Consider the following 17782-nt stretch of genomic DNA (forward strand, 5'->3'; position numbering starts at 1 on the left):
CACTGCGGGCTTCCCTCCAACCACTTTTTTGGATTTATATGTGAACTTAGAAGTAGGAGTGTCAGTCAGCGCCATCTATAAACCAAGTGACGAGTGTGAAACACTCTTTTATGCGCATATGTGGCGTCGCGTAGCACGTGAACATTTTTTTACGGGCGAACAGCTGATTATTAGTTCCTCGTATACAACCTAATGACACCAAGTCTGCCAGTACGAGACCCTCGTTAATGAATAGGGGAAAGAAGCGTATACCTAAGGGCTCGTTATTACGTGTTTTGATACAATATTAATGAGATTTAACAGACAGTAAAGCCAAGGAATGTAGACATATGTTATTATAACCAATGAACTGTAAATAAGAAAGAAAAGTGGGTGAAAAATTAACCAGCCTTGAGCAGGAATAAAACCTACGACCTTCAAATAAAACGTTCAATGCTCTAGCCACTGAGCTACCAAAGTGGCCTTCCCTTCACCCACTTTTTTGGGTTTATATGTGAATGTAGAAGTAGGAGTGTCAGTCAGCGCCACTTATCAGTAAGCGACGAGTGTGAAACACTGTTTTATGCGCATATGTGGTGTCACGTAGCACGTGAACTTTTTTACGAGCGGGCAGCTGAATAATTGTCCCTCGTACACAACCTAATGACACCAAGTCTGCCAGTACGATACCCTCGTAAATGAATAAGGGAGATAACTGTATGCCTAAGAGCTCGTTTTTTCCGTGTCTTTACACATTAATAATGAGATGTAACAGACAGTAATGCCAAGAAATGTACAGGGAAAGTTATTAGAACCAATGGAATGTAAATAAGAAGAAAAAGTGGGTGAAAAAATAACCAGCCTTGAGCAGGAATAGAACCTACGACCTTCGAATAACGCGTTCGATGCTCTAACCACTGAGTTACCACAGCGGCCTTCCCTTCATCCACTTTCTTGGGTTTATATGTGAACTTAGAAGTAGGAGTGTCAGTCAGCGCCACTTATCAGTAAGCGACGAGTGTGAAACACTGTTTTATGCGCATATGTGGCGTCACGTAGCACGTGGACTTCTTTACGAGTGGGCAGCTGATTAATTGTCCCTCGTATAAAACCTAATGACACCAAGTCTGCCAGTACGATACCCTCGTTAATGAATAAGGGATATAAGTGTATACCTAAGGGCTCGTTTGTTTCGTGTTTTTACACATTAATAATGAGATCTATTAGACAGCAATGCCTAGGAATGTACAGGGGACGTTACTAGAACCAGTGGAATGTAAATAAAAAACAAAAGTGGGTGAAGAAACAACCAGCAGTGAGCAGGAATCGAACCTACGACCTTAGAATAACGCGTTCGATGCTCTAGCCACTGAGCTACCGCAGCGGGCTTCCCTCCATCCACGTTTTTGGATTTATATGTGAATTTAGAAGTAGGAGTGTCAGTCAGCAATATCTATAGGCCAAGCAGCGAGTGTGAAACACTCTTTTATGTGCATATGTGGCGTCACGTAGCACGTGAACGTTTTTTACGAGCAGCACCTGATTAATTACCCCTCATACACAACCTAATGACAACAAGTCTGCCAGTATCATACCCTCGGTAATGAATAAGGGAAATAAGTGTATACCTAAGGGCTCGTTTTTTCCGTGTTTTTACACATTAATAATGAGATCTAACAGACAGTAATGCTAAGGAATGTACAGGGAAAGGTATTAGAACCAATGTACTGTAAATAAGAAGGAAAAGTGGGTGAAAAAACAACCAGCCGTGAGCAGGAATCGAACCTATGACCTTTGAATAATGCGTTCGATGCTCTATCCACTGAGTTACCACAGCGACCTTCCCTTCATCCACTTTCTTGAGTTTAAATGTGAAATTAGAAGTAGTAGTGTCAGTCAGCACTATCTATAAGCCAAGCGACGAGTGTGAAACACTGTTTTATGCGCATACAAGGCGTCACGTAGCACGTTAACTCTTTTACGAGCGGGCAGCTGATTATTAGTTCTCGTAGACAACCTAATGACACATAGCCTGCCAGTACGAGACCCTCGTTAGTGGATAAGGGAAAGAAGTGCATACCTAAGGGCTCGTTTTTCCGAGTTTTGATACAATAATAATGAGAATTAACAGCCAGTAATGCCAAGGAATGTGCAGGGGATGTTATTATAACCAATGGAATGTAAATAAGTAGAAAAAGTGGGTGAAAAAATAACCAGCCGTGAGCAGGAATGGAACCTACGACCTTCGAATAACGCGCTCGATGCTCTAGCCTCTGAGATACCACAGCGGCCTTCCCTCCACCCAATTTTTGGGTTTTTATGTGAATGTAGAAGTAGGACTGTCAGTCAGAAGCGTCTATAAGCCAAGTGACGAGTGTGAAACACTCTTTTTATGCATATGTGGCGTCACGTAGCATCTGAACATTTTTTTACGAGCGGGCAGCTGATTAATAGTCCCTCGTATACAACCTAATGACACCTAGTCTGCCAGTACGAGACCCTCGTTAATGCATAAGGGAAAGAAGTGTACACCTAAGGGCTCGTTTTTTCGTGTTTTTACACATTAATATAGAGATCTAACAGACAGTAATGCCAAGGAATGTACAGGGAAAGTTATTGGAACCAACGGAATGTATATATGAAAGAAAATTGGGAGAAAAAATAACCAGCCGTGAGCAGGAATAAAACCTACGACCTTCGAATAACGCGTTCGATGCCTGAAGCACTGAGCAACCACAGCGGCCTTCCCTCCATTCAATTTTCTGGGATTATATGTGAATTTAGAAGTAGGAGTGTCAGTCAGCACCATCTATAAGCCAAGTGGCGAGTGTGAAACACTCTTTATGCGCATATGTGGCGTCACGTAGCACGTGAACAATTTTTACGAGCGAGCAGCTGAATAATTGTCCCTCTTATACAACCTAATGACACTAAGTCTGCCATTACGAGACCCTCGTTAATGAATAGGGGAAAGAAATGTATACCTAAGGGCTAGTTTTTCTGTGTTTTGACACAATAATAATGATATCTAACAGACAGTAATGCTAAGGAATGTACAGGGGATGTTATTAAATTAAATGAACTGTAATTAAGAAAGAAAAGTGGGTGAAAAATTAACCAGCCGTGAGCAGGAATGAAACCTACGACCTTCGAATAACGCGTTCGGTGCTCTAGCCACTGAGCTACCACAGCGGCCTTCCCTCCAATCACTTTTTTGGGTTTATATGTGAATGTAGAAGAAGGAGTGTCAGTCAGCGATATCTAGAAGCAAAGTGACGAGTGTGAAACACTCTTTTATCGCAAATGTGGCGTCACGTAGCACGTGAACTTTTTTTACGGGCGGGCAGCTGAATATTTGTCCCTCGTATACAACCTAATGACACCAACTCTGCCTGTACGATACCCTCGTTAATGAATAAGGGAGATAACTGTATGCCTAAGGGCTCGTTTTTTCCGTGTCTTTACACATTATTAATGAGATCTAAAAGACAGTAATGCCAAGGAATGTACAGGGGAAGTTATTAGAACCAATGGAATTTAAATAAGAAGAAAAAGTGGGTGAAAAAATAACCAGCCGTGAGCAGGAATAGAACCTACGACCTTCGAATAACGCGTTCGATGCTCTAACCACTGAGTTACCACAGCGGCCTTCCCTTCATCCACTTTCTTGGGTTTATATGTGAAATTAGAAGTAGGAGTGTCAGTCAGCGCCACTTATCAGTAAGCGACGAGTGTGAAACACTGTTTTTTGCGCATATGTGGCGTCACGTAGCACGTGAACGTCTTTACGAGCGGGCAGCTGATTAATTGTCCCTCGTATACAACCTAATGACACCAAGTCTGCCAGTACGATACTCTCGTTAATGAATAAGGGATATAAGTGTATACCTAAGGGCTCGTTTGTTTCGTGTTTTTACACATTAATAATGAGATCTATTAGACAGCAATGCCTAGGAATGTACAGGGGACGTTACTAGAACCAATGGAATGTAAATAAAAAACAAAAGTGGGTGAAGAAACAACCAGCAGTGAGCAGGAATCGAACCTACGACCTTAGAATAACGCGTTCGATGCTCTAGCCACTGAGCTACCGCAGCGGGCTTCCCTCCATCCACGTTTTTGGATTTATATGTGAATTTAGAAGTAGGAGTGTCAGTCAGCAATATCTATAGGCCAAGCAGCGAGTGTGAAACACTCTTTTATGTGCATATGTGGCGTCACGTAGCACGTGAACGTTTTTTACGAGCAGCACCTGATTAATTACCCCTCATACACAACCTAATGACAACAAGTCTGCCAGTATCATACCCTCGGTAATGAATAAGGGAAATAAGTGTATACCTAAGGGCTCGTTTTTTCCGTGTTTTTACACATTAATAATGAGATCTAACAGACAGTAATGCTAAGGAATGTACAGGGAAAGGTATTAGAACCAATGTACTGTAAATAAGAAGGAAAAGTGGGTGAAAAAACAACCAGCCGTGAGCAGGAATCGAACCTATGACCTTTGAATAATGCGTTCGATGCTCTATCCACTGAGTTACCACAGCGACCTTCCCTTCATCCACTTTCTTGAGTTTAAATGTGAAATTAGAAGTAGAAGTGTCAGTCAGCACTATCTATAAGCCAAGCGACGAGTGTGAAACACTGTTTTATGCGCATACAAGGCGTCACGTAGCACGTTAACTCTTTTACGAGCGGGCAGCTGATTATTAGTTCTCGTAGACAACCTAATGACACATAGCCTGCCAGTACGAGACCCTCGTTAGTGGATAAGGGAAAGAAGTGCATACCTAAGGGCTCGTTTTTCCGAGTTTTGATAGAATAATAATGAGAATTAACAGCCAGTAATGCCAAGGAATGTGCAGGGGATGTTATTATAACCAATGGAATGTAAATAAGAAGAAAAAGTGGGTGAAAAAATAACCAGCCGTGAGCAGGAATGGAACCTACGACCTTCGAATAACGCATTCGATGCTCTAGCCTCTGAGATACCACAGCGGCCTTCCCTCCACCCAATTTTTGGGTTTTTATGTGAATGTAGAAGTAGGACTGTCAGTCAGAAGCGTCTATAAGCCAAGTGACGAGTGTGAAACACTCTTTTTATGCATATGTGGCGTCACGTAGCATCTGAACATTTTTTTACGAGCGGGCAGCTGATTAATAGTCCCTCGTATACAACCTAATGACACCTAGTCTGCCAGTACGAGACCCTCGTTAATGCATAAGGGAAAGAAGTGTACACCTAAGGGCTCGTTTTTTCGTGTTTTTACACATTAATATAGAGATCTAACAGACAGTAATGCCAAGGAATGTACAGGGAAAGTTATTGGAACCAACGGAATGTATATATGAAAGAAAATTGGGAGAAAAAATAACCAGCCGTGAGCAGGAATAAAACCTACGACCTTCGAATAACGCGTTCGATGCCTGAAGCACTGAGCAACCACAGCGGCCTTCCCTCCATTCAATTTTCTGGGATTATATGTGAATTTAGAAGTAGGAGTGTCAGTCAGCACCATCTATAAGCCAAGTGGCGAGTGTGAAACACTCTTTATGCGCATATGTGGCGTCACGTAGCACGTGAACAATTTCTACGAGCGGGCAGCTGAATAATTGTCCCTCTTATACAACCTAATGACACTAAGTCTGCCATTACGAGACCCTCGTTAATGAATAGGGGAAAGAAATGTATACCTAAGGGCTAGTTTTTCTGTGTTTTGACACAATAATAATGATATCTAACAGACAGTAATGCTAAGGAATGTACAGGGGATGTTATTAAATTAAATGAACTGTAATTAAGAAAGAAAAGTGGGTGAAAAATTAACCAGCCGTGAGCAGGAATGAAACCTACGACCTTCGAATAACGCGTTCGGTGCTCTAGCCACTGAGCTACCACAGCGGCCTTCCCTCCAATCACTTTTTTGGGTTTATATGTGAATGTAGAAGAAGGAGTGTCAGTCAGCGATATCTAGAAGCAAAGTGACGAGTGTGAAACACTCTTTTATCGCAAATGTGGCGTCACGTAGCACGTGAACTTTTTTTACGGGCGGGCAGCTGAATATTTGTCCCTCGTATACAACCTAATGACACCAACTCTGCCTGTACGATACCCTCGTTAATGAATAAGGGAGATAACTGTATGCCTAAGGGCTCGTTTTTTCCGTGTCTTTACACATTATTAATGAGATCTAACAGACAGTAATGCCAAGGAATGTACAGGGGAAGTTATTAGAACCAATGGAATTTAAATAGGAAGAAAAAGTGGGTGAAAAAATAACCAGCCGTGAGCAGGAATAGAACCTACGACCTTCGAATAACGCGTTCGATGCTCTAACCACTGAGTTACCACAGCGGCCTTCCCTTCATCCACTTTCTTGGGTTTATATGTGAAATTAGAAGTAGGAGTGTCAGTCAGCGCCACTTATCAGTAAGCGACGAGTGTGAAACACTGTTTTTTGCGCATATGTGGCGTCACGTAGCACGTGAACGTCTTTACGAGCGGGCAGCTGATTAATTGTCCCTCGTATACAACCTAATGACACCAAGTCTGCCAGTACGATACTCTCGTTAATGAATAAGGGATATAAGTGTATACCTAAGGGCTTGTTTGTTTCGTGTTTTTACACATTAATAATGAGATCTAATAGACAGCAATGCCTAGGAGTGTAAAGGGGATGTTACTAGAACCAATGGAATGTAAATAAAAAACAAAAGTGGGTGAAAAAACAACCAGCAGTGAGCAGGAATCGAACCTACGACCTTAGAATAACGCGTTCGATGCTCCAGCCACTGAGATACCACAGCGGTCTTCCCTCCACCCACTTTTGGGGGTTTATAAGTGAATGTAGAAGTAGGAGTGTCAGTCAGCGATATCTATAAGCCAAGCGACGAGTGTGAAACACTCTTTTATGCGCATATGTGGCGTCACGTAGCACGTGATTTTTTTTTACGAGCAGGCGCCTGATTAATTGTCCCTCATACACAACCTAATGACACCAAGTCTGCCAGTACGATACCCTCGGTAATGAATAAAGGAAATAAGTGTATACCTAAGAGCTCGTTTTTGCCGTGTTTTTACACATTAATATTGAGATCTAACAGACAGTAATGCTAAGGAATGTACAGAGAAAGGTATTAGAACCAATGGAATGTAAATAAGAAGGAAAAGTGGGTGAAAAAACAACCAGCCGGGAGCAGGAATCGAACCTATGACCTTCGAATAATGCGTTCGATGCTCTAACCACTGAGCTACCGCAGCGGGCTTCCCTCCATCCACTTTTTTGGATTTATATGTGAATTTAGAAGTAGGAGTGTCAGTCAGCAATATCTATAAGCCAAGCGGCGAGTGTGAAACACTCTTTTATGTGCATATGTGGCGTCGCGTAGCACGTGAACTTTTTTTACGAGCAGGCACATGATTAATTGTCCCTCGTATACAACCGAATGACACCAAGTCTGCCAGTACGATACTCTCGTTAATGAATAAGGGATATAAGTGTATACCTAAGGGCTCGTTTTTTCCGTGTCTTTACACATTAATAATGAGATCTAACAGACAGTAATGCCAAGGAATGTACAGGGGAAGTTATTAAAACCAATGGAATGTAAATAAGAAGAAAAAGTGGGTGAAAAAATAACCAGCCGTGAGCAGGAATAGAACCTACGACCTTCGAATAACGCGTTCGATGCTCTAACCACTGAGTTACCACAGCGGCCTTCCATTCATCCACTTTTTGGGTTTATATGTGAAATTAGAAGTAGGAGTGTCAGTCAGCGCCACTTAAAAGTAAGCGACGAGTGTGAAACACTGTTTTATGCGCATATGTGGCTTCACAAAGCACGTGAACGTTTTTTTACGAGCGGGCGATTGATTATTAGTTCCGTATACAACCTAATGACACCAAGTCCGCCAGTACGAGACCCTCGTTAATGAATAAGGGAAAGAAGTGTATACCTAACGGCTCGTTTTTTCCGTGTTTTTACACAATAATAATGAAATCTAAGAGACAGTAATGCCAAGGAATGTACAGGGGAAGTTATTAGAACCAATGGAATGTAAATAAGAAGAAAACGTGGGCGAAAAAATAACCATCCGTGAGCAGGAATGAAACCTACAACCTTCGAATAACGCGTTCGATGCTCAAGCCACTGAGCTACCACAGCGGCCTTCCCTTCACCCACTTTTTTGGGTTTATATGTGAATGTAGAAGTAGGAGTGTCAGTCAGCGATATCTGTAAGCCAAGAAACGAGTGTAAAACACTCTTTTATGCGCATATGTGGCGTCACGTAGCACGTGAACTTTTTTTACGAGCGGACAGCTGATTAATTGTCCCTCGTATACAACCTAATGACACCAAGTCTGCCAGTACGATACCCTCGTTAATGAATAAGAGAGATAAGTGTATGCCTAAGGGCTCGTTTTTTCCGTGTCTTTACACATTAGCAATGAGATCTATCAGACAGTAATGCCAAGGAATGTACAGGGGAAGTTATTAGAACCAATGGAATGTAAATAAGAAGAAAAAGTGGGTGAAAAAATAACCAGCCGTGAGGAGGAATGGAACCTACGACCTTCGAATAACGCGTTCGATGCTCTAGCCCCTGAGATACCACAGCGTCCTTCCCTCCATCCACTTTTTTGGGTTTATATGTGATTGTAGAAGTAGGAGTGTCAGGCAGCGATATCTATAAGCCAAGCAACGAGTGTGAAACACTCTTTTATGCGCATATGTGGCGTCACGTAGCACGTGAACTTTTTTTACGAGCGGACAGCTGATTAATTGTCCCTCGTATACAACCTAATTACACCAAGTCTGCCAGTACGATACCCTCGGTAATGAATATGGGAAATAAGTGTATACCCAAAGGCTCGTTTTTCCCGTGTTTTTACGCAATAATAATGAGATCTAACAGATAGTAATGCCAAGGAATGCACAGAGGAAGGTATAAGAACCAATGGAATGTAAATAAGAAGGAAAAGTGGGTGAAAAAATATTCAGCCGTGAGCAGGAATCGAACCTACGACCTTCGAATAACGCGTTCAATGCTCTAGCCACTGAGATACAACAGTAGTCTTCCCTCCATCTACTTTATTGGACTTATATGTGAATTTAGAAGTAGGAGTGTCAGTCAGCGATATCTATAAGCCAAGCGACGAGTGTGAAACACATTTTTACGCGCATATGTGGCGTCACAAAGCACGTGAACGTTTTTTACGAGCGGGCGACTGATAATTAGTTCCGTATACAACCTAATGACACCAAGACCGCCAGTACGAGACCCTCGTTAATGAATAAGGGAAAGAAGTGTATACCTAAGAGCTCGTTTTTTCATGTTTTGAAACAATATTAGTGAGATCTAACACACAGTAATGCAAAGGAATGTACAGGGGAAGTTATTAAAACCAATGGAATGTAAATAAGAATAAAAAGTGGGGGAAAAATAATCAGCCGTGAGCAGGAATAGAACCTACGACCTTCTAATAACGCGTTCGATGCTCTAAGCACTGAGCTACGACAGCGGCCTTCCTTCCATCCACTTTTTTGGGTTTATATGTGAATTTAGAAGTAGGATTGTCAGTCAGCAGCGTCTATAAGTCAAGTGACGAGTGTGAAACACTCTTTTTTATGCGCTATGTGGCGTCACGTAGCACTTGAACATTTTTTTGCGAGCAGGCAGCAGATTAATTGTCCCTCGTATACAACCTAATCACACCAAGTCTGCCAGTACGATACCCTCGTTAATGAATAAGGCAGATAAGTGTATGCCAAAGGGCTCGTTTTTTCCGTGTCTTTACACAATAATAATGAGATCTAACAGACAGTAATGCCTAGAAATGTACAGGGGACGTTACTAGAACCAATGGAATGTAAATAAAAAACAAACGTGGGTGAAAAAACAACCAGCATTGAGCAGGAATCGAACCTACGACCTTAGAATAACGCGTTCGATGCTCTAGCCACTGAGATACCACAGCGGTCTTCCCTCCACCCACTTTTTTGGGTGTATATGTGAATGTAGAAGTAGGAGTGTCAGTCGGCGATATTTATAAGAAAAGCGATGAGTGTGAAACACTCTTCTATGCGCATATGTGGCGTCACGTAGCTCGTGAACTTTTTTACGAGCGGGCAACTGATTAATAGTTCTCGTATACAACCTAATGACACCTAGCCTGCCAGTACGAGACCCTCGTTAGTGGATAAGGGAAAGAAGTGCATACCTAAGGGCTCGTTTTTCCGAGTTTTAACACATTATTAATGAGATCTAACAGACAGTAATGCCAAGAAATGTACAGGGGGAGTTATTAGAACCAACGAAATATAAATAAGAAGAAAAAGTGGGTGAAAATTAACCAGCCGTGAGCAGGAATCGAACCTATGACCTTCGAATAACGCGTTCGATGCTCTACTCACTGAGCTACCACAGAGGCCTTCCCACCATTCACTTTTTTGGGTTTATATGTGAATGTAGAAGTAGGAGTGTCAGTCAGCGATATCTAAAGGCCGAGCGACGAATATGAAACACTCTTTTATGCGCATATGTGGCGTCACGTAGCACGTTAACGTTTTTCCGAGCCGGCAGCTGATTCATAATCCCTCGTATACAACCTAATGAGACCAAGTCTGCCAGTACGAGACCCTCGTTAAAGAATAAGGGAAAAAAGTGTATACCTAAGGGCTCGTTTTTCCGTGTTTTTACGCAATAATAATGAGATCTAACAGATAGTAATGCCAAGGAATGCACAGTGGAAGGTATAAGAACCAATAGAATGTAAATAAGAAGGAAAAGTGGGTGAAAAAATATTCAGCCGTGAGCAGGAATCGAACCTACGACCTTCGAATAACGCATTCAATGCTCTAGCCACTGAGATACAACAGTAGTCTTCCCTCCATCCACTTTTTTGGATTTATATGTGAATTTAGAAGTAGGAGTGTCAGTCAGCGATATCAATAAGCCAAGCGACGAGTGTGAAACACTTTTTTACGCGCATTTGTGGCGTCACAAAGCACGTGAACGTTTTTTTACGAGCGGGCGACTGATTATTAGTTCCGTATACAACCTAATGACATTAAGTCCGCCAGTACGAGACCCTCGTTAATGAATAAGGGAAAAAAGTGTATACCTAAGAGCTCGTTTTTCCATGTTTTGACACAATATTAGTGAGATCTAACAGACAGTAATGCAAAGAAATGTACAGGGGATGTCATTATAACCAATGAACTGTAAATAAGAAAGAAAAGTGGGTGAAAAATTAACTAGCCGTGAGCAGGAATAGAACCTACGCCCTTCAATTAACGCGTTCGATGCTCTAGCCACTGAGCTACCACAGCGGGCTTCCCTCTATTCACTTTTTTGGATTTATATGTGAGTTTAGAAGTAGGAGTGTCAGTCAGCGCCATCGATAGGGCAAACGACGAGTGTGAAACACTAATTTAGGCGCATATGTGGCATCACAAAGCACGTGAACGTTTTTTACGAGCGGGCATCTGATTAATAGTTCCGTATACAAACTAATGACACCAAGTCTGCCAGTACGATACCCTCGGTAATGAATATGGGAAATAAGTGTATACCCAAGGGCTCGTGTTTCCCGTGTTTTTACGCAATAATAATGAGATATAACAGACAGTAATGCCAAGGAATGTACAGGGGAAGGTATTAGAACCAATGGATTGTAAATAAGAAGGAAAAGTGGGTGAAAAAACAACCAGCCGTGAGCAGGAATTGAACCTATCACCTTCGAATAATTCGTTCGATGCTCTAAACACTGAGCTACCGCAGCGGGCTTCCCTCCATCCACTTTTTTAGATTTATATGTGAATTTAGAAGTAGGAGTGTCAGTCAGCGATATCTATAAGCCAAGCGACGAGTGTGAAACACACTTTTATGCGCATATGTGAGTGGACACGGCAGCACCGCCGTGACGATGTCGCCTTACGTGCCTCTACTTGTGCAGGTTTTGGCGTGGTACTTCGCGGACGCAGCAGCGGCCCATGTTATCGCTGGACAACACTACCAATGGACCCTGATAAAGAATGCGCACCAGCCCTCGAAGGAACTCAACTACTGCGCAACTAGATCATCGCCAGTGGCGTCAACGATGCTGTGCCACGTGGACTTCGTCGACTGCGCACCCCCGTGGAGCACGACGACGTCCTCCGCCTCCCCGATAGCAAGCTGCCCGGAGCATATAAAAGCAAGGGCCATGGTCTCGACCTTCAGTGGACACGGCAGCACCGCCGTGACGATGTCGCCTTACGTGCCTCTACTTGTGCAGGTTTTGGCGTGGTTCTTCGCGGACGCAGCAGCGGCCCATGTTATCGCTGGACAACACTACCAATGGACCTTGATAAAGAATGCGCACCAGCCCTCGAAGGAACTCAACTACTGCGCAACTAGATCATCGCCAGTGGCGTCAACGATGCTGTGCCACGTGGACTTCGTCGACTGCGCACCCCCGTGGAGCACGATGACGTCCTCCGCCTCGCCGATAGCAAGCTGCCCGGAGCATATAAAAGCAAGGGCCATGGTCTCGACCTTCAGTGGACACGGCAGCACCGCCGTGACGATGTCGCCTTACGTGCCTCTACTTGTGCAGGTTTTGGCGTGGTTCTTCGCGGACGCAGCAGCGGCCCATGTTATCGCTGGACAACACTACCAATGGACCCTGATAAAGAATGCGCACCAGCCCTCGAAGGAACTCAACTACTGCGCAACTAGATCATCGCCAGTGGCGTCAACGATGCTGTGCCACGTGCACTTCGTCGACTGCGCACCCCCGTGGAGCACGATGACGTCCTCCGCCTCCCCGATAGCAAGCTGCCCGGAGCATATAAAAGCAAGGGCCATGGTCTCGACCTTCAGTGGACACGGCAGCACCGCCGTGACGATGTTGCCTTACGTGCCTCTACTTGTGCAGGTTGGTGATAGAAAGTATGGTTTTCGTAGTAACTGTACCTGCCTGATTGTGCTGCCGAGTCCACACATTGTTCTTGGTTGCTTAAATGACTGTGTTTCAGTTGTAAGCCTGTTACTGAAGTTGTCCGGTGACGTAGAAGAAAATCCTGGGCCCGAGGTTGAAAAAATGCTGGAGGAAATATTAAGTAACCAGAGTAAAATACTAGCAAAAGTTAATGAAATTCAGGCCAAGCAGACATCTACGGATGCCAGCATTTCCGACATGCATGTTAGGCTCCAGACTATTGAAAAACAACTTGAAGGGTTGGGTGAAACACAGAACCGGCTTACTATGATAGAATCAAGTGTTGGTCGCCATGACAGTGAATTGACGGCTCTTGCCAGGCAGATCGATGACTTAGATAATCGTTCTAGACGCAACAATCTTATTGTGCGCGGAGTGGAAGAAGAAGAATCTGAGGATGAGGCAGTACTCTTAAGTAAGGTGAATGACGATATCTTTGACAAGTTACATGGCTCAAAGTGTACATCCATTGAGAGAATTCACCGTCTAGGAAAGAAAATACCTGAAAGAAGCCGTCCGGTCATCTTGAAAGTAGGAGACTTCAGGGACAAAACCAAAATACTGAAAAACTGCCGCAATCTCAAGGAGACACAATTCAGTATCAGCGAAGATTACTCTAAACGAGTAGTTGAAATCAGAAAACAACTATGGATTTCATCAGCGGATGAAAGAGCAAAGGGAGCAAAGGTTAAACTAATCATCGATAAACTGAAAGTAAACAACGTTCTCTATGGCTGGAATGAGGCTACCAACGAGGGATTCAGGTATGCTAGCCCAGGTCTCACCAGCTCTGACTGACGCAAATCGAGACCAACAGCATCTGTTAAGGTTATTAATGTAAACGCCAGAAGTTTGCTGAATAAAGCTGATGCAGTTGAAGCCGCAATCCTGGAGCATGAACCGGATATAATGGTCGTAACAGAGACTTGGTTACATACGGATGTAGCAGATTTCGAAGTAACACCTACAGGTTGCATAATTGTTAGAAAAGACCGGCAAGGAAGAGGTGGTGGTGTTGCGTTTCTTATTAAAGACAACATTAGGTTTTCAGTGTTGGATGATAATTGTGACATAGAAATGTTGTGGATTAGGTGTGGGTTCAGCGAGTGAACTGTGTATATTGGAGGGATTAATAGAGCGCCGAATTCCTCCCTGGATATAATCGCAAAGCTAAGAAATTTTATGGATTCTAATTTTAGCCTCCAAGATAACGTATTATTATTAGGGGACTTCAATCTTCCGGATATTAATTGGCTATCCCAATCTCCTGGATCGGAACAGGTTGCAAGTGCTGAGCAACTACTGGAGTTGGCACTCTGCTACGGGCTAACGCAAAGTGTCACTGAATTTACTCGGATAGGGACTACAAGGTCATCTATCCTTGATTTGGTTTTTGTGTCCCCAAAGCTGTTGCCGTTACTCAGCCGTTGTGAAGTTGTAGAAGGCCTGTCCGACCACAGAATGGTAGTAACGCACCTAGCATTGTCCCCAGACACCTTGGGTAAACCCACACTTAACACTGTATTGAATTTTATGGCGGCTGATGATGTGTCTATTTTGGACTATCTTGAAAGGTCCTTTGATGAATTTCAGGTCCTTTACAACACTGACTGCAGCACTGATAGGCTATGGCATTTCTTTTCAATTGTTGTAGGGAAGTGCATAGACAGCTATGTACCCAGGATTAGAAAACGCATTTGTAAAACCAATCCCTGGATTACCAGAGAAATCATTCACACAAAAAGAAAACTAAAACGGAAACAAAAATCTTGTGCAAAAAATTGTACCCCTGAAGGAACAGCTTGCATTTCTTCAATGAGACAAAAACTGAAATCAAGCAATCCAGGGATCGGTTTTTCAATGTGACATTGACGAAATACTTGAAGGAAGCCCCCTCAAGGTTTTGGCGCTTTATATCTCCCCCAGCAAGCTCCCCGAGGCCACCTGAAATTACTCAACAACGTGTTGATAATTTCAATTCTTTTTTTGCTTCTGTGTTTACTCTTGATAATGGTATTTTGCCCGAGTTTTCTACGTCATCATTGCAGCGGCCGATCGATGATGTGGTAATTAGCGAAGAGGGTGTCCTAAATCTTCTACTTAATATAAATACAAGAAAAACCCCCGGCCCTGATGGTATACAAAACGAATTTCTGTACAGATACGCTGAATGGGCGGCTCGCTTCCTTACAAAAATATTTCAGTCGTCTCTGCGCAGTGGCTCTTTCCCACCAGCGTGGAAGCGGGCTAAAATTACCCCTGTTCACAAAAGTGGCTCCTCACGGGACGAGCGCAACTACCGTCCTATTTCGCTTATCAGTACATGTTCAAAGATACTCGAGCACATTGTTAACAAACACCTGATGTCCTATCTTGATACGCACAATCTATTATTTTCAAAGCAGCATGGCTTCCGCCAAGGCTTATCTACAACTACACAGTTAATCGAATTTGTTCATGATCTTTCAAAAACAATCAATTTGCGTGGTCAAACTGATGTGGTATATTTGCATTTCGCAAAGGCATTTGATAAAGTGTCGCACTCAAAGCTCCTGTTTAAAATTGACAAAACGTTTCAAAATAATCACTTGACAAAATGGTTTTCATCCTATCTCAGCTGCCGTCAGCAGTTTGTTCAAATAAAAAATAAACAGTCTAGAGCAGTTGCAGTTAATTCCGGAGTTCCCCAAGGGAGCGTGCTGGGTCCCCTTTTATTTTTGTTATATATAAATGACCTACCAAACCGGGTTACGGTCCCGATAAGGTTGTTTGCCGATGACTGTGTTGTTTACAGCAGAATCGAGACTGAACATGACCAAGTTAATCTAAACAACAATCTTCAAAGAATAAAGGATTGGTGCGAAAAATGGCAAATGAGTTTGAACACAGAAAAAACAGTCTTTATGACTATAACTAGAAAGAAAGCACCTCTAGATTACAACTACCAGATTGGCAATGCTTTCCTTAAGGGTGTACAAAACTATAAATATTTTGGGTTATGGTTCACGCCCGACCTCCGGTGGAACACTCATATTGATAATGTATGCTCCAGGGCTACCAAGGCACTGTATAGCCTTAGACGTAACCTTTATACCGCCCCATCTGATATAAAGTGTCTTGCTTACAAAACCCTTGTCAGACCTATTATCGAATATTCTAAAATTGTCTGGCACCCTTACACAAAGACAAACTGCAATAAAATAGCAAAAATACAGCGACTTGGTGCTAGATTTATTTTTAATAAATATCGCCGACATCATTCACCTACTGAACTTTGTAAAAAAGCTGGACAGGATAGTCCTGAGCTTAGGACAAGGATTGAGCGTCTGAAATTCCTCTACCAGTTAATTCATAATCATTTTAAACTAAACTATTCAGATTACTTCCAGGTCAACACACAAGAACACTCCAGACATCGCCATAGTATGTACATACCACCCCTAGTCCCACGTAACGATTGCTTTAAGTTTAGTTACTTTCCCCGTGCTATTGAAGATTGGAATATGCTGCCAGAGTCTATAAATGATTGTTCCTCACTTACATCATTTGAAGAGAATCTCAAACGTTTATTTCCTGAATAACAGTGATGTGCGTCTGTACTTTTTGTTGGTTGCATGAGACTGCAGTAGTTGTGTTTCAAATCTTCAGCGCGGTGCAAAAGTGCCGCCTCAAATGCGTCATGTGCTGTTCTGCGCGTATGTATTGCATTGCATGCGTGTTCCATTTCTTGTTATGTATAACTTCGAGTTGCTGCTCACAATAATACCGGGAAATTATCTCGAGACCTGTACGGTACTTCTTTTTCGTGAATAATTGTTTGTACTTCTACCCTGTAACGGCCCACTTCTGGGCTAAAAGTATAAATAAATGAATGAATTAATGAATGAATATGTGGCGTCACGTAGCACGTCAACTTTTTTTACGAGCAGGCCCCTGATTATTGTCCCTCATACACAACCTAATGACAACAAGTCTGCCAGTACGATACACTCGGTAATGAATAAGGGAAATAGGTGTGTACCTAAGGGCTCGCTTTTTCCGTGTTTTTACACAATAATAATGAGATCTAACAGACAGTAATGCCTAGGAATATACAGGGGACGTTACTAGAACCAATGGAATGTAAATAAAAAACTAAAGTGGGTGAAAAAACAACCAGCCGTGAGCAGGAATCGAACCTATGACCTTCAAATAATGCGTTCGATGCTCTAAACACTGAGCTACCGCAGCGGGCTTCCCTCCATCCACTTTTTTGGATTTATATGTGAATTTAGAAGTAGGAGTGTCAGTCACCGATATCTATGAGCCAAGCGACGAGTGTGAAACACTCTTTTATGCGCATATGTGGCGTCACGTAGCACGTGAACTTTTTTTACGATCAGGCACCTGATTAATTGTCCCTCATACACAACCTAATGACACCAAGTCTGCCAGTACGATACCCTCGGTAATGAATAAGGGAAATAAGTGTATACCTAGGGCTCGTTTTTGCCGTGTTTTACACATTAATAATGAGATCTAACAGACAGTAATGCTAAGGAATGCATAGGGAAAGGTATTAGAACCAATGGAATGTAAATAAAAAGGAAAAGTGGGTGAAAAAACAACCAGCCGTGAGCAGGAATCGAACCAATGACCTTCAAATAATGCGTTCGATGCTCTAAACACTCAGCTACCGCAGCGGGCTTCCCTCCATCCACTTTTTTGGATTTATATGTGAATTTAGAAGTAGGAGTGTCAGTCACCGATATCTATAAGCCAAGCGACGAGTGTGAAACACTCTTCTATGCGCATATGTGGCGTCACGTAGCACG

General features: G+C 42.8%; 2 protein-coding genes across 2 annotated transcripts in view; one reads left to right on the forward strand and one right to left on the reverse strand.

Moving 5' to 3' along the window:
* Nucleotides 1-17782, reverse strand: part of LOC119173296 (uncharacterized) — a 1087060-nt gene that overhangs the window by 369598 nt on the left and 699680 nt on the right. The window lies entirely within an intron of this gene.
* On the forward strand, nucleotides 12074-14275 carry LOC142817455 (uncharacterized). Its single transcript, XM_075894469.1, has one exon. The coding sequence runs from the start codon at nucleotides 12087-12089 to the stop codon at nucleotides 13764-13766; it is 1680 nt and encodes a 559-aa protein (XP_075750584.1). The 5' UTR covers nucleotides 12074-12086; the 3' UTR covers nucleotides 13767-14275.

This window comes from Rhipicephalus microplus, chromosome 5 (genome assembly GCF_043290135.1).
Source record: "Rhipicephalus microplus isolate Deutch F79 chromosome 5, USDA_Rmic, whole genome shotgun sequence".
Classification (NCBI taxonomy): Eukaryota; Metazoa; Arthropoda; class Arachnida; order Ixodida; family Ixodidae; genus Rhipicephalus; species Rhipicephalus microplus.

Coding starts and splice junctions, on each gene's coding strand:
- LOC142817455 (XM_075894469.1), top strand. CDS start 12,087: ATGCTGTGCCACGTGGACTTCGTCGACTGCGCACCCCCGTGGAGCACG.